The sequence below is a fragment of the Ahaetulla prasina genome, chromosome 3 (genome assembly GCF_028640845.1).
Source record: "Ahaetulla prasina isolate Xishuangbanna chromosome 3, ASM2864084v1, whole genome shotgun sequence".
NCBI classification, from domain to species: Eukaryota; Metazoa; Chordata; class Lepidosauria; order Squamata; family Colubridae; genus Ahaetulla; species Ahaetulla prasina.
In genome coordinates, this window is record NC_080541.1 from 32,263,485 (window position 1) to 32,287,249 (window position 23,765).

The window sequence follows — 23,765 nt, forward strand, 5'->3', positions numbered from 1 at the left end:
CTTTTCAAGATACTGTATTGATGACCAAGAAATCAGCTGATGACAGACAACTGAATGATACTAAAGAAATTAAAATTGGAACAAACAACAAAAATAGGCAGGAAGTGACTTTAAGAGTAATTCTGATGAGAACAAGAGTTGAGATTTATAGCAATAGCAATAGCGTTTAGACTTATATACCGCTCCATAGTACTTTACAGCACCCTCTGAACAGTTTACAACGTCAGCATATTACCCCCTACAATATGGGTCCTCATTTTACCAACTTCAGAAAGATGGAAAAATGAATCAACTTTATAGTCCCTAAATACCAAATGAGCCAACAGCGTATTGAAAAGAAACCTAAATCTTCTGCATCAGGAGAAATATCATATCCAGATACATAAGATGGAAAAATAAATTAAATGAAACAGGGTGATGAAGGGGCACCATGGAAGATTCTGTGGGAATATTAGCACATGTTGGCAGCAGAGTCCCTGTGCTTGTCCATACTCAACAAAGAAGACTGTTTTAAGAGTCGTTTCCCTTTTGCTCTTGTCCACTTCGATTTATGGTGGGCAACCTAAATTTAGCCATCCTAAAGCCCCCCAGATTCACTTGATAGTAAACTGGGTAGCAGATAATTTTAATAAACGAACAAGCAAACAGTAAACCTTTTTCTAGTTCATATTGTTTCCAGTTCAAATTGTTACGGTGGGTAAAAATATGTTATGCTTACCTTGAAAGCCAATGTGATACTTAAACAAAGGAGAAGAATGACAATTAAGCAGATTGAATTCATTGACATAATCTCTTCCTTGTAGGGGAAATTTGCAGGCTGAAAATTAGAAGGAAATTGTTAGCAATCTCATCAAACTTTCTGCTCCCCCCCCACCCATAATTTTACAATGGAGGGATATTTTACAACTTCAGAGTCATTCTATCAGAGCAAGTTTTTTGATATGCGTGTGTGCCTTCAAGTCAATTTTGACTCCTGGTGTTTGCCTGGACCAATCCCTGGAGTTTTCTTGGAATGTTTTTTTGGAAGTGGGTTGTCATTGCTGTCTTCCTAAGAAGAAAGTGACTGGCCCACAATCACCCAGCAGGCTTCATGCCTAACACAAAAAAAGAACTCACAATCTGCCAGTTTCCTGCACAATGCCTTAACTACTACACCAAGCTGATTTTCAAGTTCTTTCTCACTACTCATTAATTCTACAGAGATTGAAGTGGATTTTATAAAATGACATTCCAAGCAGTGGTGGGTTGTTACCGGTTCACAAATCGGTAGTGGTGGCGGTGGGAGGCTCTGCCTACCTGCCTGGACGTCTCTGGGCACACGTGCGTGCCACGAGCAAACCGGTAGTGATGGGATTTGAATCGCACTACTGATTCCAAGGGACCCCCAATCTCCAGTCTCCAGCCTGATACAGGTAGTCTTCAAGTTGCAACCATAATGTGGCCTGTTCATTACAGTCGTAAATTACGACAGTCATAAAGCGGGTCTATAATATTATCAACCAGATTTTATGGCCATTTTGGCAGTGGTATGTTAAATGAATGCAGCAGTCATAAAGTCACCACTCGGATCATTAAATGACTGTCGTGGTGATTAAGCAAACCCATGGCTTGCTATGGGCCGGTTTTGCAGAAAACTGGGTGTAAATGTTGGTTTTCCGCAAAACCATCGTAATACACAATCATGCTGCAAAATGCTATAAATGCAGCTTGGTTACCAAGTACATGATATGTGGTCATAAGACCGAGGGGACGACCATTGGAACTTCGAATCTGGGTCGTAAGTACCCCCAGGTAGATATGTCGTAATTTTTAACAGTCACTAAGTGACAGGCCATAAATTGAGTTCTACCTGTAATCTGTTAAAACAAGGAGAAAAGATTAGGAGACAAGAAGATTTAGCATTCAGTATATAAAGGAGGAAAATAAGTTTTCAGAACCATAAACTTAATTTGGAAACATCATTCAACTTTCTCAAATAAAAATATTGACACAAACTAGGAATAATAATCTCCACAGTTCTATAATTTACATAATTGTATGGGATGGATGTGAAGACAAGAAAAGATGGTGCCTTTGGAACAGATACTTGCATAGAACTTTGGGCATCTTGTATATATAACATTCAATTTCTAGCAAAACTAAACATCAAACTCCAGCAGAGTTTCTGGATGCTACAAAATTCTTTCCCACGTATTGAGTTAAGTATGAGTCATAGATTGGATTCACACATTGTATAAATTGCATTAAATTGTAATTTGTTTGGTTTTGACTTAATCTGTTGCATAAATGTAGGCAGCTGTGCTTTATTCACTAAGCTGTGGCTCGAATTCAGCAATTAGGATATTGGGCAGGAATTTACCTCTCCACCCAGCTAAGACCATGTTGCAATTGTCCCAAACCTAATTTGTCCCAAAGATGGTTTTGAGAATAAAATAAAGAAGCAGAGACCACCATCTATCCTACTCCCAATTCTTTCTACAAGTTATACAGTAAAAGTGTAAAACTCATATATAATCTTGGAGAACTTTCAATCAAATCAATAGGCAGGACTTAAAAAAGAGCTTTTTATTCAAGGACCAGCACATTTCATCCAAACCAGCTTATATATTTAATTAGATTTAAGTTAGTCATCAAATATAAATTAATCTTGAACTACTTCATATATTCTTTCTCTTCAGAACAAATACATTAAATAAACAACTCTTTATTAATCTTCTTTACAGAACATAATTATGAGTGTAAATATTCATAAGGGCAGAGTATTAAGTAAAGTGCTATAATAAAGCAGGTAAACCTTATGAATAATTTATATGTATTCACTACTTGATATATAAATGGTTATCCTTAAAATCAAGTTTTCCTGAAAAGTCTATGGAGATTCTCAATGATCCAGGTTATTGTTGTCCCAAATGTGCTTTTTCAACAAGTAACTAGATTTTTTTGTTTTCTTCCTTGAAGACGTTTCACTTCTCATCCAAGAAGTTTCTTCAATTCTGACTGAATGGTGGAGAATGAGAGGATTTTCAACTATACAACATGCATGCACACTTTAAACCCAAGGATACTAAGAATACTAAGGCAGGAGCTTGTCTACTCTAAGGACAAAACACCCAGACACAAACTCAGCAATGTGATATATGTAGTACAATGCACTGAGACATGTGCAGATCTGTAACAAAACAACCGCTTCACAAATGCATGGCACAACATAGGAAAACAAACTTATCAGGACAAGATTCAGCAGTCTATCTACATTTGAAAGACGAAAGCCACTGTTGTGAAGACAGCAAATTCCACATTCTGGACTGACAGGATTGCCAATGTGAAAGAGGGGTCGAAGGGCCACCTACTAAAACTGAACCACCCTCTCTTAATAGAGAGGGAGGGATACAACATGACCTATCTCCTGTTTACGGCACAGTCCTTTCAACAGTTGAAGGTTCCACACCCTTTCGCAATATTCAAGTGACCCTGAAGGCACAGATAAACCTCAGAGTCTCAATGGTTCTTGGAGAGAGTCCTAATGACCAGATGACTGCAAAGAATATAAATCCTTCCATTCACTACCATTCAGTCAGAACTGAAGGAGCTTCTTGGATGAGAAGTGAAATGTCTTCAAGGAAAAAACAAGAAAGTCAAGTTGCCTTTTGAAAAAAAACCAGTAGGACATTTTCCTGAAAAGCTTTTCAAAGCAATTTCCTGGTCCTCAGAAAAGTTCACAATGCTTATAATTGTTATTCTAGGAAGCCTTTCCCGCCAAGGTGCTCTTAATATTGGGTTATAATTCTCAGAATTCTAGCTATCATGGCCACAGAAATGGTAATCAAATATAACTGGAGGGCACTAGATCGGGTAATCTAGGCCAGGGGTGTCAAACTGAAGGCCTGCAGGCTGAATCTGGCCCATGGGGTGCTTAGATCTGGCCATGGAGCCACCCTGGAAACAGCAAAGACCATTTTCCCCTGGCAGAGGGCTAGCAAAACAAACTAAAAACAAAAGGATAAATGTTTCCCCTTTTGCCTTTGAGTATGCAAGAAGGGACAGGAAAGGAGAAAGGGAAAGAGGAAAGACAAAGAAAAAGAAGGAAATTTGGGAAAAGAGCAAGGAAGGAAAAGTAAGAAAAGAGGGGAAGGGGAAAAAAAGGAGGATGAAGAGGGAAGGAAAAAGAAGAGAAGGAAGGAAGGAAGGAAGGAAGGAAGGAAGGAAGGAAGGAAGGAAGGAAGGAAGGATGGAAGGAAGGGATTATAATGAGAGTGAGTGAAGGTCTGAGGGAAGTCCTGCCTTAGCCCTTGGCCACCACATGTGCCCCCGACACAAGTGACATCGAACTGGCCACACACCTCCACACACCCCAAGGTCAAACACAATTGTGATGCAGCCTCAATGAAATAGAGTTTGACACCCCAATCTAGGCTAACTTCTTTATATATTTCTAAATGCAGCCTCATGCTCTGGTGTATGCATCTCCCAGACAATGCGTACTATCTTTCCTCCTTATATTCTGCAAAGTACATCTTTATTCCATCATGTTTTGGGCCTAACGGACTGTAGATAATCCTTCTTTATGAATGTCTATCTTTCTTTGTGCTTTTTTTCTGCTTTGTGGTCTGCTGCCCAAACTCTCACGACTTATGGACCAGTTTCAAAGTAAGTTAATTAAAACAGAATACAATGCCATACATTATGACTCACCTTATATGCACCGTAAGTGGCCATCGCACAAATGAGAATCATGAGAAGGGAGACTGCCGTTGCAATACACATATCTGAAATAAATAATGAATCAGTCACAGCCCTGTGGAAAGCCAGCATTTTTGTTTTATTAAATAAAATGTGTTCATTATTATTGGTCCCCAAGGAAAATATTCAGAGATTCAACCGAAACTGATCTCTTAATAGCATTCCATGTTTTTAACAATACACAATGGTACCAGAGGCCAAAGAAATCAAGATTGCTTTTTTTCCTCCTAAACAAGCCTCTCCTTGTTTATGAAACACGAACTGGCCTGAGACAGAACTGGATTTTCCTTGGTACTATTTGAAGGTGTTTCCGGCCTAGTTTCTTCTCCTTTGGCCCAGAAAGTACTTTTCTGGTGCAGGAGCATCCTCTGCTGGAGGACTTGACTTGCGGTGATGTGTCCAAATATTTTCAGACTAATGTTTGCAGAAGATAGTACTTTTGGACCACACAGCTCTTTGGCCTGAGAAAAACATGCCTGAGCTAAACCCCACCCGCTTAACTCTATGTTCTTAGCTCCACCGAACTTATATCCTTGTCCACATTTATAGGTGAGAACTATCAGGCCATCTTCTGCACCTTCTGCATACTGAACCTGCTTCTTCTTCTTCATCATCATCATCACTAATTTATGCTCTTTTATATATAAAAAAGTTTACTTTATTAATATAAAATACCAATAGAAATATTTCTAATAAAGTTTACTTTATTAATATAAAATAGAAATAGAAATAAAGATAGTAGAAAAATGGGAGAGGAAAGAGAATAAAGGGAATAGAACATAGAATATAGAATAATTGAGTTGGAAGTTGTAATAAAGTAAAGGAAGAGAGGGAAATAAAAAAAATCAAAAAGCACTGTGTGCAGTGGCTTAATGACACTGAAACTGCAGAACAGAAATGGTTTGCATTCAGACGGTTCGAGCTTTGTACACCATAAGATGGAGTGAGCTCCTGTCGCTCGATCCCTGGCTCCTGCCCATCCAGCAATTGGAAAACATGCAATATTGCAAATAGATAAATGGATACCACTTTAGTGAGAAAAAACTAGCTGCGTTTGTGTGTGTGGAGAACAGAAGATGGTGCTGGACCTGGTCAGACACAAGGCAACAAAATGCAAGGTGAGGTAAGACTGTCAGAGGAGCCCAAAAGAGCTAGCAACCTGAGCGCCACTAGTCAGCTGGTGTAAGTTGAGTTTGCCCTGTATGATGCACCATGGATAGGCATGAAAGCACCAAACAGAATGAATTAGCAATTCTGGCTATCAGGACTGCCTTATGCGGAGCATTTGTACATTTCCCTGACATTGCATGCTATACGCTAAATAAATAAATAATACCTATCTCCATTGGTGCTGCAAAACTGCAGGATACCATTAGATGTCAGCCAAGTGTTAGATTTTTCTCTATTTCTTTGCTGCCATCTACTGGTCTTTTTTTTTTTTTTTTTTGGAGCCCAGACTTTTTCCAAGCTGAATCTCAGTGGGCAAGGCAGCCTGTTCTAATAAATCACTTTCAATTAAAGTCTTCTTTATAAATACCATCTTTAATAGTATTGTCTCAAGAATTTTCAGAGAAGGTTCAGCCCCCATATATATACACACAGCAATTTTATGCCAGCTGTGAAAGTGCTGCCCTGGCACAATATCAGGTCAGTTTAACAGGAGCCAGATTGTAAATTACTAATGAAATGATATATACTTACTGGCATCATCCATAAATTCAAAGTCATTGCTTAATTCAGTACCCGCTAAGTGATACTGGCCAGGATCTGTCAAGGCGCTCAATATAATCAGCAGAACCACTGCATTGAGGATCTGGGTAAGAAAAGAAGAAAAAAGTGGGAGGGGAGAATCAGAAGATCAATTCTGAAATTGTGTTCTATGACAGAAATCACTAGGAGGGAGCATATTTTGTATTTTTATTCCATAGTGTATACTTAAAATCAGGTGATATTTCTGATATGCTTAATGACCACATATTTTCATTCTGCCAGATGTAAAAATACAGGTGTCACTTTGAGACAGAAAATCCAGAAGGCATAAATATGAACATCATAGCCCTTTAGAGATTTTATTTGAAAATGCATTCCCTTTTCAAATATGTATAACCATTTTAGGATGTTAGATGCATGATAAGACAAATACAATCAAATTGGATTCATGTTACAGAGGATTTCTCATCTATTTTTTTGGTCATTATTGGGCCGGCCCAGTGATAGCTTACCCCAAGAAAAACTCTAAATAGAAGACAGTTAACGCAAGTCTTAAGATTTTATGTTGTTTATAATTTAGGGTGAGTTTTAATGATAACCAAGCTTTAATTCCTGTGCCATATGCCAACTCTAAAGAAATTGCACACATTGTATGAAGCAATTGGTTTAATTTTCAGGTCAGGCGATAAATTCTAATTGATAAAGAATGCTAAGAATTTTAGGGTGATGGCTAAGAAAAATATTCTACAATGAAAACAAATTGCAGCAGAGAGGAAGGATTAGGATCAGGCACCTTTTCAGGAAACAGATTAAAATTAGGAGAATGTCCATGCAGTAAATCTCTCTTGACCAGATACTTTGTATTTGCAATTAAACATAGCAAAACAGCACATTTCACTCTCTTTCTTCTACTGGCTTTTAAACTATATCTTGTTGTCCAATATCCCCCATTTTTATTGAAATATCCTTAAAATGAATTTATTTAAATCATTTTTAAATAAATTGCCCACCCTACTGTTGTGACTCTGGGTGGTGAATTGGAAATTAAAACCAGAAAACAACAAAACAACATAGTGAATGAAAAAAAAATAACAACGGATGAAAGGCCCAGATAAAAGAACATAAAAAACCTTGTGCCTCTTCTAAATCACAAGGTGTAGTTTCAGCTATGGAACTAGGTGCAGTTTTGCACAAGGGTTATAATGAAAAATGTCCTGATTAGACCAGTGAAGCCAATTTTTTCTTGGTTATTGGGAAAACAGAAATATGAAACAAAAGGAAGGCAACTCTCAAAGATATAGATCTCTAAATGAAATCAATACACTCCAGCAAAATTATTTATTTACTACCTCTTTGAATACAGTACGTTCTTCAGTTTCAGTTCAAGGTCAGAGCTCACTTCAGAGAGGATACCTATTTTTCTTCCCTGCTTCTTCTCATTCTCCTAAATTTTACAGAATATCCAGGATAGTTGGAAGCTACTCTCTTCAGGGATGAAGTGGAAACTGAATCTTTTTTTTTTTTGCACTATCAGAGAAAATGTTCTATCACTTATGTTCTGAGTCTAGCCAGTGAATCTAGCCTTACTTCCCAATGATTCTTAGAGAATGATAAAACTACTTTCCATTTTTACTAGTTCTGCCATCATAAATAAATATGATTGACGGGGATGTAGGAAGCCCCCTCTCCTAGAGAATGAAATATTTTGGGGAACATTAAAAAAAGGCAGAATATTATATTTCCCCTAAAAGAGAAGAGAAGAACACGTTCTTAAAGGCGGAAAGCCAGTTTTCCTGCTACAGGAAAACAGCCTCAAGCAGAAGCCTGCATTCTTTAGAGATGGATATTTTGTACCCATTAAGAAAACCAGGCCACCCTATTCATAAACAAAACACCTTCAGCCACAGCTCCCACAGAAAACGGTAGAAAAGTAGAAAAACAAAGACTCCTAAAATCTACATTCCCCCACCCAGCTCCAAGGACAGGGCATGACTTCCCAGCCACAAGAGGAGTCAGGTAACAATAATTAGAATACTAAAAGGGCACACTCAAGCATAGGTCAAAGTACATTTCACAAGCATCTCATAACATCACAGGCATCTCTCTTAAGCCCACCTATCTTAACCCCATTTTGTCAGCCACCCCAGAAACCTGCTGCCATCCCTGAAGTTTCAGGAAAACCAAATAAACAGAGTCTTGCTTTCCTGCAGCCAGACTTAATTTTATTTCCAGTGTCTTTCTCCCAGCTTGGAATCAGATTGGATTTTTTCCCCAACAGGAAGATATATTTTTTTTAAAATCAGGACTCTCTAAGTGGGGATAATTTTTCAGTTTCTTTGGAGGGCTCACAACCATTTCCCATCTGCCTATGATTGGCCAGATGAGAAAGAGGCGGCAGATCTAGGAAAACCTTTGGACTAATTCAAAAGGGTACTTTGGTATTTTACAATCAAGTGGCCAGCTGTCCCTAACTCGCCACTAAAAGCCATGATTTTCTGCTTCATGTGTTGTGTTAGTCTAGGCAAAAATATCTGTAGTGATCATGATTTACCTGGGCCTTGGGAAATAGCTATAAATCTACTCTTTAAAGGATTCCAGAAATTGGAAGCAGGTCAGAATATCATAGGGGGAGAGTGTGGAGGTGGGGGGGGGGGCGGGAAGCAAAAGAAGTCCAGAGGCAAACAAGCACGCAGACAGTATTAGCACATAAGGGATTAAAGGAGGGTGACTGAGCTACAGCATGCTGAGTAATCTGTTTGCCCACTGTGCAAAATGAAGTTCTGGTTATATAAAGGATAAAGCTTGGGCAAATCACTTAGCATGTAGCTCAGCAATTCCATTCAGTTGATGCAAAATGCTTACGTTTGAATTCATCATCATCTCATAAGTCTCCCGAGCCATGAGAGATACAAAGAAATAAGGCATTTCAGAGAACATTGTCCCAGTTCACATACTGCCCTTAAGCTACTGTGTGTTTTAACATGGTCAAAAGAAGACACATTAATTATATACAGTAGCTTGCCCTAGCTGTCTGCATTAGTTCGGATGTTTTTTTTCCTGATTTTCTGTGCCTCCAGAAAATCAAAGACCCTAGAGATAGCAACTTCCAGCTCCTGAATTTCCTTTTATTGCCTTTGGAGATTTTGAAATGATTGCTGAAGCAGCATAGTCTCCTGCCATTCTTGATGTTTAGGAAGACGTTCCTTTAGGCCCTGGAAGATCTAACTCATATTTCTCATTCTGTTCCTCATTTCTTTCAATAAATAAATAAATTTATTTATTCAAGTTATTTAAATTTATTCAAATAAATAAGCCAGAGAGTCTTTCATGAGCGTTATGCCTCAGTTTCACAACAGGCAATAACCTTGTCCTCATCTTAGAGGACGAAAGCAGGGTATAGCCAGAAATTGCTACTTCCCAATTAGCTATGACCTGTCTGTCTCTCTAGGAAAAGATAAAAAGGAAAAGTGAGAGTGTTGTTCAGTGGTTAAGAAAAGTTATTCTAGTGTAGGAATTTAGTACCCACCCCCCTCCTAGAAGAATGAAATATTTTATAAAATATTTAAAAAGGCAGAATATATTTCCCTGGATGAGAAATGGAGAAACATGCTCTTGGAAAGCGGCCCCCACCTTTGTTAATAGCCCCAGAAAGACAAAAGAGATTTTATCTACAACACAGAAGACCTTCAGCTCCAGGGTGATGGGATTAAGACATGGCCCTCAGGACATGATAGGATTAGCCTCTACCCATCTCACCACATGGCACCTGGGAAGATTACATCAGCCAGCAAGGCTCAGGCAAGCTTGAGGGACAACCTACAATGTTAGCTAAGACTCCCACCCCCTGGGAGTCTGACAACCAATCAGGATACTCTTCCTGTGCCCCAGAAAGTTCAAAGCTCAGAAAAAGCATAAAACCAGGGAGCACACAGGATCTCAGCCCCTTTTCTGTTCAGGATCTCAAGCCATGTGATCCTGGCCACCATTAAACCATCTTTCCAAGCAGCCTCCATGTTTCCAGTGTCTTTGTCCCCACTTGGAACTGAACCCAGATGGATATTTCTTCCAACACTAGGAAAGCTCAAAGGTCTTCCCCCTACCCCCGCCTCCTTATTCTTGGATTCAGGGAAGTCTTAACGTTGAGTGACTTAGTTCTAAAACGTGAAAGGAAAGCATTTTATATATATCTAGGGAGCAGCTTTCTATCTGCTATTTTAGCAGAGGAATTTCCAATTCATTAATTTGATCTTGGGTATGTGGTGGGCTGCTGATATTAGCTTTCCAAAGCTGGACAATGGTCCAGCATTTTCCAAGGTTACTGTGCCATGCATTATACTACAAAGGGCGCCTTAATTTTTCCAAAAATGAAAGTTACCAAATATATTGCCTGCCTAAGTTTGGTTACCTTTGGATGGATCGCTCACTGGAGACTGGGGACATTTTATCATAAATGAATTTTAAAATATTCAAGCTGAGCACAGGTGGAAGAAGATTATGCATGCAGGCAGCACAGTAGGAAATCCACCACTCAATCAAATCCTCAAAAAAGGATTTCTGTTCTCCTCAAGCTTGTTATCTCTGGTTCTTTGAGCAAAAGGCATCTTGCATGTATCTTGCATATATTATCTTTAGCCTGAGGGGCAGGAGGGAAAGAGAAAAAGAAGCCTTTACCAAAATAGTTCTCACTTCCAAATACTTTCTCCTCCCTGTTTTGTAATTTCCTTTCAAAAGATAAGCCTAGCAAATTTATTGCTAATTTTTAAGCAAGCAGCCTTTCCCATTTTGCAAATAATGTGTATTTAACTTGCCTTCTCCACCCACATCTTCCCCCAGTATCTCGTACAGACCTCCTCGCTTAATTAAATTCCAGAGCTTAGCATTTACATTTCTGCTATTGCAACTTTTTGGTATGGACTTGCAGATTTTTTAAAAAGCTTTTCTGAGCTATTCCTTCCTCTCATTCCTTCATTCCTTCACAGCTACAGTATTCCTTCCTCTCACCAGATATGTCACTCATTTGACATTTTTATTTTTCTCCTTGCAGTATATGAACACAGCCAAGTCATAAAAACACAGAGGCAGTTTTGGCTTTGATTTCTGCTGTTTTCCAATCATTTTGTGAAGGACTTTCGTGAAAAGTGTACATAATCTTCTGTTATAGCCTTAGAGTATAATACTCAGCCATCGTTGTCTAATCTTGGCAGCTACTTGGCCCCAGGCCTGTACCTGAGTAGCTGATTACCAGAGATTCCATAACCATGGGCTGATTGAAAAGTTGAAAAAACATGACAGCCCAGTTCCATAACAAAATTAAGCAAAATGGTTTAGACTCTTACTATACACTATCGTATACAGCCCATTAGGTGTAATGTAGGTAAGGCATCACATTAGAAACAGGGAGTCTGAGTTCTATTTCCACCTTAGGCACAAAGCTAGGTGGATGACCTTGGGCCAACCACTTTCTCTCAGCTCTAGGAAGGAGGCAGTGGCAAACCAATTTCTGAAAAAAAGGAAACTGCAGGGACTTGTCCATAGAATCTCTGAAAAATCTGGCATGACTGAAAAGGAGGGGAAATGGGGGAAACACTGTAGATATGGCTGTACAAATCAATATGGTAACAACTGAAGAACCTGCTCTCTTGAAAAGTCTACGATGCTGAGAAAGGTAGACAGAAGGATAAGAAGGAAGTGAGCACCAAGAGCAAGGAAGGTGAATCAATTATAACAGTAATAGATATAAAACTTAAAGGGACAGGTTTAGGGACAGATCATCCTAGATAAGGACTATCTATACGGTCACTTGACCTTGGAGAAGACTCCTGAGAATATTGTGGACAGCGAAGAAAATAAACAAATGAATCATTAAACAAAGCAACCCAGAATTCTCACTAGAGGCACAAATGAGGCTCAGATTGTCCTACTTCAGATACATTATGTAAAGGTCTAACTCTTTGCAGAAGGCTCTAGTGCTGGCAAAAGTAGAATATAAATGGATGAACAACAGCAAAGTGGATGAATTCCTTGTTATTGAACATATGAAGAGTCCGGAAAGAATACAGAGAAACAATATAGCAGCAGGCTCCATTCAAAAGGGAAAAGTGTTTATAATGTAGCTGCTTAGAATGCAAAGGGTTGATTTAGCAATATCAATAGCACTTAGACTTATATACCACTTCATAGTGCTTTACAGCCTCTCTAAGCGGTTTACAGAGTCAGCATATTGTCCCCAATAATCTGGGTCCACATTTTACCCACCTCGGAAGGATGGAAGGCTGAGTCAACCTTGAGCTGGTGAGATTCGATCTGCCAAACTGCTGGCAGTCAGTGATGAGCAGAAGTAGCCTGCAGTACTGCACTCTAACCACTGTGCCACTGCGGCTTAGTTATTATTGTGTTGGAAGAAATATCCATCTGGGTTCAGTTCCAAGTGGGGACAAAGACACTGGAAACATGGAGGCTGCTTGGAAAGATGGTTTAATGGTGGCCAGGATCACATGGCTTGAGTTCCTGAACAGAAAGGGGGCCTGAGATCCTGTGTGCTCCCTGGTTTTATGCTTTTTCTGAGCTCTGAACTTTCTGGGGCACAGGAAGAGTATCCTGATTGGTTGTCAGACTCCCAGGGGGTGGGGGTCTTAGCTAGCCTGGTAGATTGTCTCTCAAGCTTGCCTGAGCCTTGCTGGCTGATGTAATCTTCCCAGGTGCCATGTGGTGAGATGGGTAGAGGCTAATCCTATCATGTCCTGAGGACCATGTCTTAATCCCATCACCCTGGAGCTGAAGGTCTTCTGTGTTGTAGATAAGATGTCTTTTGTCTTTCTGGGGCTATTAACAAAGGTGGGGGCCGCTTTCCAAGAGCATGTTTCTCCTTTTCTCATCCAGGAAGGTATAATATTCTGCTTTTTAAAATATTTCCTAGAATATTTCATTCTTCTAGGAGGGGGGTGGGTGCTAAATTCCTACAATCCCTACTTTTTTTTTTTTTTCAAAACGTGAGTTTTGAAACATGCTCTTGGCAAAAAATTAAAATTGATCAAATCAATGGGTGCTTTTAATTTTTCTGATGCAAACGAAGCCATTGATAGAGACAACAGAAAAAAGATTCCTTCAGTGGCTCCCAAAAGCTTTCAACCATGAAGGTCTAGCAGCCAGGGGAAAAGTTCTGGTAAGAATTTTACAGTATCCAATTTTCTATGCCAATTAATTTCAGCTGTTAGATATCACTTTCTGTGAGCTTCCAGTCAGGTCAAGCAAGCACACATCCCAAAATTTTCACAGCCATGGTTTTCCTTTAAATTACAGGCTGTCCATTTCCAAGGGTTGGTTACTGAACCTGCCCTAGCTCTTACTTTAGTCTATCCAAGATTTTTTTCAGTCCAAATTGAGGTTAATCAGTGTGCAATCCAGGCTTTTCCTTTCTTTCTTTTTTTGTTAAAATTACGCACAATGAGCCCTGGGACTTCTACTCATGAGACCACCAGTGCAATATATCTTGCTTTACTGGGCAACTGGGCAGCATCATTTGTGAGTCATAGTCAGGGCTTGGGTTTTGGATATCACTTTTTCTGCTATCTCTTCAAGAGAGGAATTGCCTGAGGGGAATGCCCCTCCCCCATGGAATTAGCAGGGAGATCTGACTCCTTGGGCTTTTAGTGCCACAGAGCAAAATCAACCTAGGAGAAGTCTTGTGTGGAGGTAAGTGAAGGGAATAGTTCAGGGAACAGTCTAATTCTGAATGGTGTCTCTCTCTGTGTGTGCCTGTGTATGCAGCTACCTTTACAATTCAGACAATACAAACAATACAAACATGCTGGACATATTTCCCTACCATTAGAAGAAATCTCAGGTGTTCAGAACTAACTGGCAGCCACTCAAATACAATCCTTACATGAATACTTTAGACTGATTACAATGTAAATGAGACAAGAAAGAAAACCTTACAATGAATTTTCCACCTCCCGCCATAGTCTTTTCAGCTGTCTTCTGGGAATTGAAAAGAGTCTTTTAGTCTTTACTTATACATCTCAGGGTCCTTTCTTTCATATCTTTTGGGTGGCATGCTTGTTGGTCAGTCAGGTTTGGAAAGGTCTGCTCCAATCTGGTTGCTGTGATGACTTTCAGTGGGGGCTGGATTCAAACTCAATTCCTGGCTCCAACAAATGGAAGGTCTCCTCTGGGGGCAGCATCTGGAACCATGTGCTCTGCTTCCACAGTTGCAGAGTCATCTTTTCAGGGCTGAAAGACATTAGAACAGGATCTCCTCCCCACTTTTGTGGGTAATCTTCTCAGGAAAGGCATTGTAACAGGATTAAAAAAGGAGGGGGGTAGATATCTTGCAGGCAGAGTTTGAAAAGAAACAACACATCAATATTGCAGTTACTAAAAGATAATGCAGTTTCAACAAAATGCAGTTTCAACAACTGATGAGAAAGAAAAAACTGGATTCACATGCTTCAGGAACAGGTAAAATCATTTAAACACACAGTAAATGCAAGACTGAATTTTTTTTTCTCTTGTAAGTGAACTTAAAATGTTTCCTTATAAACTTGAGTTGTTACTTTAAGATAAAGAGGAGGAGAAAAAAGCAGAAATGAAAAGTTCTGTACCCTATTCCCGGTGGCCACACGAAAATAGGGCAAAGGCTTTCTTTCTTTTCTCTCTCTCTCTCTTTTCCCTATTTTATTGCTTCAACCTTTTGTTTTTGTTTTTCCCTAACAATTTAAAATTCTTGTCTCTAGAGATCAGATACATTTTACAGTTACAATTACTTCAAGGGCCCACAAAGAGACATACACACATAAAAACAAGGAGGACAGAGAGAGGAAAACAAAACTCTGAGATTTACACACACACTGATCATTCCCGCCATAAATCTGTTAAATTAGGGAAGGCACAAATCTTAACAGACAGACCACGTGGTTCCATAGAAGACAGAGAAAGAGACAAACAAACAAACAAACAAAACAAAAACCCAAACATTCCTATTTATATATTTCCCTTTTCTTTTAAGTACCTTTATTTAGCCAAATTTGTTTCCTATTCTCATCTTTATTACACAATTTCCTCAATTTCTTTTTCCGCATACCAGGTAAAACTGGCAGCCTCCGGGCACTCCAGGCCCCAGCAGGTTTTCAGGGATTTCCTCCACCCTCGAGCTACTGCTTCCCATGTTTCCCTCTCCGATGTGAGGTTTTATTTTCACTTTGGCCTAGCCGGGTGGATCCTCCTACAATTTTCAGAAAAAAGTTCTGGGAAGGACTTGACTCCCTTCTGTCAGTATGGGCACCTTCCTGTTAAGGAGCTTCCAGTTTGGATCAAAAAGGTGATCCCAGAGGACCTACTGCCCTGCCAGTAGGTACGAGCACCTCTTCAACACTGCTTCCTGCTTCCTTTTTAGCATACCAGGCAGTACTGGCAGCCTCCGGGCATCCAGGGCCCCAAGCAGATTTCCTGCTTCCTTTTTCTCCTTTTTCTCTTTTTACTCTCTTAATTGCTTCATTCACACTTACTTTCCTCTCGCTCGGCTTCCGTTCCTAATAAACACAAAGTTCCACGTTTGGCTTCCCCTTGCTTTCTCTATCCTACGGTCACGGCTCGGTGGAGCTAGCAGTAGGCAGAGGTGCGGCTAGAGGTTGCTCAAAGAGGTGGAATCAGACTGTTTCCTTAGGTGGAATCCCACACACACTTCTTCCTTCCCTAACAGAAGGTCCTGTGCTCTGGCAAACCCCATGCTCTCAGACTTTTGGTCTTTCTGCGGTTAGGAAATGCACAGAGGAAGCAAAATCCAGCTGTGATTGGGAGAAGGGCTCTCTCATTCACACACATGCAGGCATACACATATTTCCCATGCTTTTCCATGCTTAAAATTAAAATTTAGAGGTACTCACCTTCTTTCCAAGCAGTCTTTGAGCTCAACACTCAAAACCCCTTTAAAACCTAGTTCCAAATGGCCAAGGTCCAGGAAAACTTACCCACAGACTCAATGGGTCTGTTGCTAGCAAGGGAGGCTTACCTGGGCCAGGTCCATTGGTTAGGTTAGCTTGGAGTCCCATCTGGGTCGCCAATTGTTGGAAGAAATATCCATCTGGGTTCAGTTCCAAGTGGGGACAAAGACACTGGAAACATGGAGGCTGCTTGGAAAGATGGTTTAATGGTGGTCAGGATCACATGGCTTGAGTTCCTGAACAGAAAAGGGCCCGAGATCCTGTGTGCTCCCTGGCTTTATGCTTTTTCTGAGCTTTGACCTTTCTGGGGCACAGGAAGAGTATCCTGATTGGTTGTCAGACTCCCAGGGGGTGGGGGGTCTTAGCTAGCCTGGTAGATTGTCTCTCAAGCTTGCCTGAGTCTTGCTGGCTGATGTAATCTTCCCAGGTGCCATGTGGTGAGATGGGTAGAGGCTAATCCTATCATGTCCTGAGGGCCATGTCTTAATCCCATCACCCTGGAGCTGAAGGTCTTCTGTGTTGTAGATAAGATGTCTTTTGTCTTTCTGGGGCTATTAACAAAGGTGGGGGCCGCTTTCCAAGAGCATGTTTCTCCTTTTCTCATCCAGGAAGGTATAATATTCTGCTTTTTAAAATATTTCCTAGAATATTTCATTCTTCTAGGAGGGGGGTGGGTGTTAAATTCCTACAATTGAATACTAACAAGTTTTTGTGATGTAAATGGTAGCTTTATTACAAAATACAAAGGATAGAAAGGCTGACTTCTATTTAAATCACATATTGGAGAGAAAGACAGGAGAAAGAGAGAGAGAGGAAATCCCCTTGTTCTTTAATTCGAGACACTCATTTTACTGACAATTGTTCAAATGAGGAACAAAAGACATGGAGAGGCTTTTTCTCCTCTCTCTCCCTCATGGTCAGATAGGGTCATTGGTGCAAAAAGACATTAAGCCTTGTTGTGGTCAGCAGTCAATGCAATTCAAATATGCAGTGATGCAGTGATACAACTCATAAGAGTATTCTTTCAATCCAAACTTTTCTACCTCTCGCTTGGACTACTGCAATGCTCTCTACATGGGGCTCCCCTTGAAGAGCACTCGGAGACTCCAGCTAGTCCAGAATGCGGCTGCACGGGTTATTGAGGGAGCGGTTCGGAGCTCCCATGTAACACCTATCCTGCGCAGACTGCACTGGCTACCTGTTGTCTTCCGGGTGCACTTCAAGGTATTGGTTACCATCTTCAAAGCGCTCCATGGCTTAGGACCGGGATACTTACGGGATCGTCTACTGCCATCTCTATCTCCCAGCGACCGGTCCGTTCCCACAGAGAGGGACTCCTTAGGGTGCCGTCAGCCAAACAATGTCGACTGGCGGCCCCCAGGGGGAGGGCCTTCTCTGTGGGGGCTCCTACCCTGTGGAACGAGCTTCCCCTTGGACTTCGACAATTACCTGACCTTAGGACCTTTCGCCGCGAACTTAAAACCTATTTATTTCGTATGGCTGGACTGGCTTAATTTTAAAATTTTAATTTAATTTAATGGGTTTTAAATTTCTGTAATTTTATAGGGTGTAATTTGTATCTTAAATTTTTTGGCTAATTGAATAAGTTTTTTAAGGGTTGTTTTTAATATTGTGCGTGCTTTTGTTTGTATTTTATTTGGCTGTTCACCGCCCTGAGTCCTTCGGGAGAAGGGCGGTATACAAATTAAATAATTATTATTATTATTATTATTATTATTATTATTATTATTATTATTATTATTATTATTATTATTCAAACAATTTAAAGTGGTAGAATAATAAAAAAAATGCAAGGAGGCAAACGGAATGTAAGAAATGGTAAAGATGCAATTTATAGTATTCATTTATATTGTATTTATAGTTGATACTGATTGGGTGGGAGCTTAGCTGTGCTCTGATTCAATCAGAGCCCTGAGCACAACCAAGCCCCCACCCAAACAGGACACACCCCCATCCAATCAGAGCACAAAAAAAACCCCATCTAATCAGAGCACAGCCAAGCTCCCACCCAATCAGTTCAAACCCCCACTAGCAGTTAAAAGGAAGAAACAGCTGCGATCACACATTGCTCCCAGAAGCACGAAGCTGAAACCTGAAGATGACGAATGAGACTTCGTCGAAATGTCGCCAAGACACTTCCAATTTTATACGGGAGAAAACCCGAACAACCAAAGACCTACATATATATATATATGTATATGTATATGTATATGTATATGTATATGTATATGTATATGTATATGTATATGTGTATGTATACACACACATACACAAGACACTTCTTTTCCAGGACTGTTTCTACGCATTGATGTAATAAGATTGTGAGCCATGAAAACCTCACAATTAATTGTTGCATTTATAACAGAAGACTGTTATCCAAATGCAGATTGGAGGTTGCAACTGCCCATCCAATCTCTTTTCCTTTTCTCCAAATCGTTTGTTATGATCCAGAACAGGCATGTAGTAACCTCATTAGTTCAGCAATCATTTACACTGATTGTTCCATACAGGGAATGATCCATTGGTGGGAAGACACTGATACATGCCTGCTCAGCTAATTTCTGGACTCCAGGGGGGTCCTATAACAATACCTCAGCTTTGGAGACTATAGAATCTCAATTATCTCTTTCTCTTTAATTTTAGCTGACAGGTTTAATACCAAATGGAAAAGATCTATTGCATAAAAAAAGAACGTTTACGGGTATTTACAACTTCAGGGTTTAAATGGGACAAGTTAGAGCTATTGCAGAAAACTGCACATAAAGAAAGGTGAGATGTGTAAAACCTGGCTAACAAAAGTAAGTCCTTTACTCTTGCTAGCCAGTAGGCTAGTTTCAGTGCAGCTAGATAGACGTCAAACTGAAATATGTAAAAGTTATGACATTAGCATATTTTAATGTGTTATGAATATCAATAGTGGATGAAAAATATATGAAACACCTATCTGAAGACTTTTTCTGCGGGGTGGGCCTTACTGAATCTGCAATACTTTTTCTTTTAGACAATCGTTAAAAAATATATTTTTAAACTCTACATTTAAATTTTAAAAATTGTTTTAATTTATACTTTTCCAGGATACTTAGACTTTTTCTACCTCCTGCGCCTATTGTCAGACGTTGCCTGCAGAATTGTATTCATTGTCTGATTTGTTGATTTTTGGTCCTAGGCCATGGTAAAGAACTGTTGCTACAGTACTTCAAAGTGGGGGAATAAGAAAGTTGGCAACAAGAAACATCAGCCATGAGATTTCTCCTTTATGTGCCACATTCATCTGCCATGTCCCAAACAACATGCAATTCAGTGATACCAACAGAAAAGAATTTGTAGCGGAGGGTTGAACTGTGGGTTCCTTACTGCTCTCTGAGCTCGAGGGTTTCTTGTAGACATTTCATTACCAAACTAGGTAACATCATCAGTGCGCTGATGTTGTTACCTAGTTTGATAATGAAGCGTCTGCAACAAAACAACAATAAAACAACAACAAAACAAATCGAAAGACCTGACAGATTAGTGTGGGTTTTTTTCAGCTTGTTCAGAAATGGTGTAAATGGTGTCTGAGGTGGCTAAGTTTGGTGAACCAACTCCTTTGAACTGGGTATGTCTGATGCTATGTTAAAAAAAAACACCCTGAATGTGAGACATTTCAATTTTGAAGCTTCTATTTTGAGCTTGAAACAGCTGTACTGACCTTTCTGAAAGTGTTCTTATGGTTTCAATAGTTCCAGAAATATTCTGAGCCTGAAACTGACATGTTATACTCAAGAATACCTCTGGCATGTCCAGGGCAGATTATGAGCAATTTTTATAAGATCAATATAACCTATGTACAGCTTGAACAGTTTTAGACATCTCTAATTAATATACAGAGAAACGTCAAAGAGCTTCAAAAAGACCTCTGCAAACAAGGACTGGCAACTGTAGGTCAAAGTGAATAAATGTAAAGAATCAAAGCAAGGTCAAAAAGCCCTAAATTCATACATTCATTAATTCCAATCCGTGGAAAGAAAATATTGATCCAGCCAGTAGCGCTATAAATAAGTAGTGCTATAAATAAGTGATAAATGTTTTGTTGGGAATTGTTCAGAAAGGAAACAAAAGTAAAATTGCTTTTATAGAAATCGATGGTATGACCATATGTTGGTTCAGGCACTTCAAGAAAGATATTGCAATGCTGGAAAAATGCTCCAACATAAAGCAAATTCTTCTGCAGGGCCAACCTTCCAAAATATTTTGACACAACATTCATCCCTGTTTTGAAAATACTGAAGCCTGTTTCCAGCTTTTTTCTTCTAAAGGGAGCTTGAGTTGCTGTGGCGAAGAAGCTGTTTTTTTTTTTTAATTAATGAAAAATTAATTTGTGGCAATTATCTGCATACCAAGGAAGCAGCCTTTCTTGAGTAACAAAACAAAATACTGCAGGATTGTAAGCCTAGTCGCAGTTTTGTTAGTGATTGCCTCTCTTAATGACCAATTATGGTTACTGAATGAGGATTACATGTAAATGGTAGTAAATCTATGAAGCCATTCCAAAAGAATTTCAGTGGTCTGAAAAGAAAGTTTTATTTATGTTATGTCCTAAGGACATAACAATTTATACCACAATTAATGTTTGGGCTTCTGTGCCTCTTTTTCCAATTTGCTGTATATAAAGGACTAGAAGCAATTCTCTTTTGGGCAAGAGATAAAGTTTCCATCCATTCCTGGTTTTTGTAATGGCCTGATCTAGTACCAGGTTGCTTACTTTTGATTGCTGAGAACTAACTTTCACAATAACCAAGAACAAGAATAAAACTATCTGATTTCTCTGAGAAAACAGATATGTGTTTGTTGCTATTTGATGCAACCCTACAAATAACAGATAGTATTACCAGCCAGGCCACATTAGTAGATTAATACCTTTAGGTGAAGAACTGCAGGATTATTTTGGATTACATGACTGGGTTGGGCAGAAGAACATGTTACTGGATATGGGTTAAATGCTATGTAGTACTCATGGAGATATAGAGAAAACAGGCAAATCTTTAGTTGTTTAAATAAAAAAAGTGTTTATGGGGCAGCAAACAAAGACATGCTTATCATGACATCATCATGCAACTAATGTGATTTAAATACTTAGATATCATTGCGCTCATGTACAGCAGGGGTATCAAACTCGATTTCATTGAGGGCCGCATCAGGGTTGTGTTTGACCTCGGGGTGGGGTGGGGTGCAGGGGGTACGTGGCCAGCTCCATGTCATTCATGTCAGGGGCGCCTGTGCTGGCCCGAGGGCTCTGCCAGTGAAAATGGGCTCCGAGCTCCATTTTCGGCTGCGACAGCCTCCTGCAATCCTCTGTCAGTGAAAAAGGAGCTCTGGAGTGCCTCATGTGGCCCTCCCAAGCTCCATTTTTGCTGGCAGAGGCACCGAGGGCTGGCCCTTCGCTGTTTCCATGGCAGCCCCACGGGCCAGATCTAAGCACTGTGTGGGCCAGATTTGGCCTTTAGGCCTTGAGTTTGACACCCCTGAGTATCATCATTTTGATATTATTGTGACTTATTATGGACACTTATACTAAAGAAGTCTCTCCCTGATCAGTTTTAGATTTATTTTTATTATTTATATACATACATACATACATACATACATACATACATACATACATATATATATGCAAATCCAGAGCATGTTACTTTTAGTTTTACAGAGGAAAGAAAAAAAGAGTTCAGATATTATAAATAAAGGATTTAAAGAACCTCTCGGAGGATTGTGAGTTATTTTGTTTAGTGCTAAAGTACTAACCTTGGTACTAAAGATGAACTGGTTCCAGCTTTCCCCGCTCTATGACAGGTTGTCCTCAACCTTTGACCACAATTGAGCCCACTGCTGCTAAGTGAGACTGTTCTTAAATGAGTTTTGCCCCTTTTTATCACCTTTGTTGCACAGTTGTTAAGTAAATCATTGCAGTTCTTAAGATAGTATCAGTAACACAGTGGTTAAGTGAATCTGGCTTCCATTGACTTTGCTTGTCAGAAAATTGGAAAAGGTGGGATAGAATAGAATAACAGAGTTGGAAGGGACCTTGGAGGTCTTTTAGTCCAACCCCCTACTTAGGCAGGAAACCCTTCAGACAAATGATTATCCAATCTCTTCTTAAAAACTTCCAGTTTTTAAGAAGAGCATTCTTCTTAAAGCATTCTTCTTCTTCTTGGAGCATTCACAAATCACCTGACCCCAGAACTATACAACTGTCCTAAAAGTGAGTCAGTTGCCAAATGATCACTAAAAGAATGGTTGTAAGACTACCTGTACCATCTCTGAATCTGCTAGAATTATGATTCTCAGAAATCTTAGCCAGCATATTTCTAAACCAGGCTGGCCGAGAGTTCTTGAGACTCATACCCCTAACATACCTGGTAACAACAACTAACTGATAGAGAATGTAGCATTCCTGTTCAAGTCACTCCAAGCTGTTCCAGCCCATCTCTCTGATTTTGGAGTGTCTTGAACAACCTTCATTAACAGTTATTTTGAACACTATAATATATCCTTGGAGAACTGGGGTGGAAAGAAAGTCATTTATTCAATACCAGGCAGCCTAATTATCTCAGAAGATTAGGTTAATTCAATTTACTACTCAGCATTTTTATAGATTTGTTTCATTTGCCACCTCTCTTCCTATTGAAAGTACAGTCCTTTGGAGAAAGGGCTGTATAAAATGATAATAAGCAAACAAATACATTAAAACAAGCTATTTTGAGATTCCCTGCCAAATTTCCAGGTATTAATTTTGTCAATATATTATCACACCATAATATCCTTGATAGTTTTCTGTAAAGGTTTCTTATCCCTGTACTGTATTAACAGACATATCCTTTTTAGCTTTTTAGAATGGCTAAGGTCAGCCCAAATGTTCACATATTATTCACTTTACTGTGTCCTTTTTAATTTTTATAAGCTGCCCACAGACATGTTGTTTGAGTTGGGCACTTATATATAAATGCAGTGCATAAATAAATCCTGCTGTTTGGTTACAAGCTTGCAAATAAGTCAAACTGAATTCAGAAAATAAAAAATGCATCTTAATATAGTGAGATTGTAGAAAGAATAAAATTTCCTGGCAGAGTATCAGTTTTAATCCCTTGCATTCTGGTTGTTCTTTTTTTTTCTTTATAATAAGATGAGGCAGCAAGTAAAATCATTTTCTTATCCTTTTTAAATAAGTGCATCTGTAAGTTGAATTAACATCAACTTATAATGCATTGCAGAATGGCTCACATCCATTTCCTATCCTGAATAAATACTCACAGGAGATGATGTCCAGACAGAAAGCATTCTTAATAGCACTCAATATAACTCCATAATATCAGAATAGCC

General features: G+C 39.4%; 1 protein-coding gene across 1 annotated transcript in view; it reads right to left on the reverse strand.

Moving 5' to 3' along the window:
• The window catches only part of LAPTM4B (lysosomal protein transmembrane 4 beta), a 46,543-nt gene that overhangs the window by 17,407 nt on the left and 5,371 nt on the right, over positions 1–23,765 (reverse strand). The window contains exons 2-6 of the mRNA XM_058175049.1: positions 6,442–6,553; positions 4,693–4,766; positions 1,850–1,856; positions 1,297–1,403; positions 719–817 (exon numbers count right to left, since the gene is read on the reverse strand). Of these exons, the coding sequence (XP_058031032.1) occupies positions 719–817; positions 1,297–1,403; positions 1,850–1,856; positions 4,693–4,766; positions 6,442–6,553 (399 nt within the window). The remainder of the gene's footprint in view (positions 1–718; positions 818–1,296; positions 1,404–1,849; positions 1,857–4,692; positions 4,767–6,441; positions 6,554–23,765) is intronic.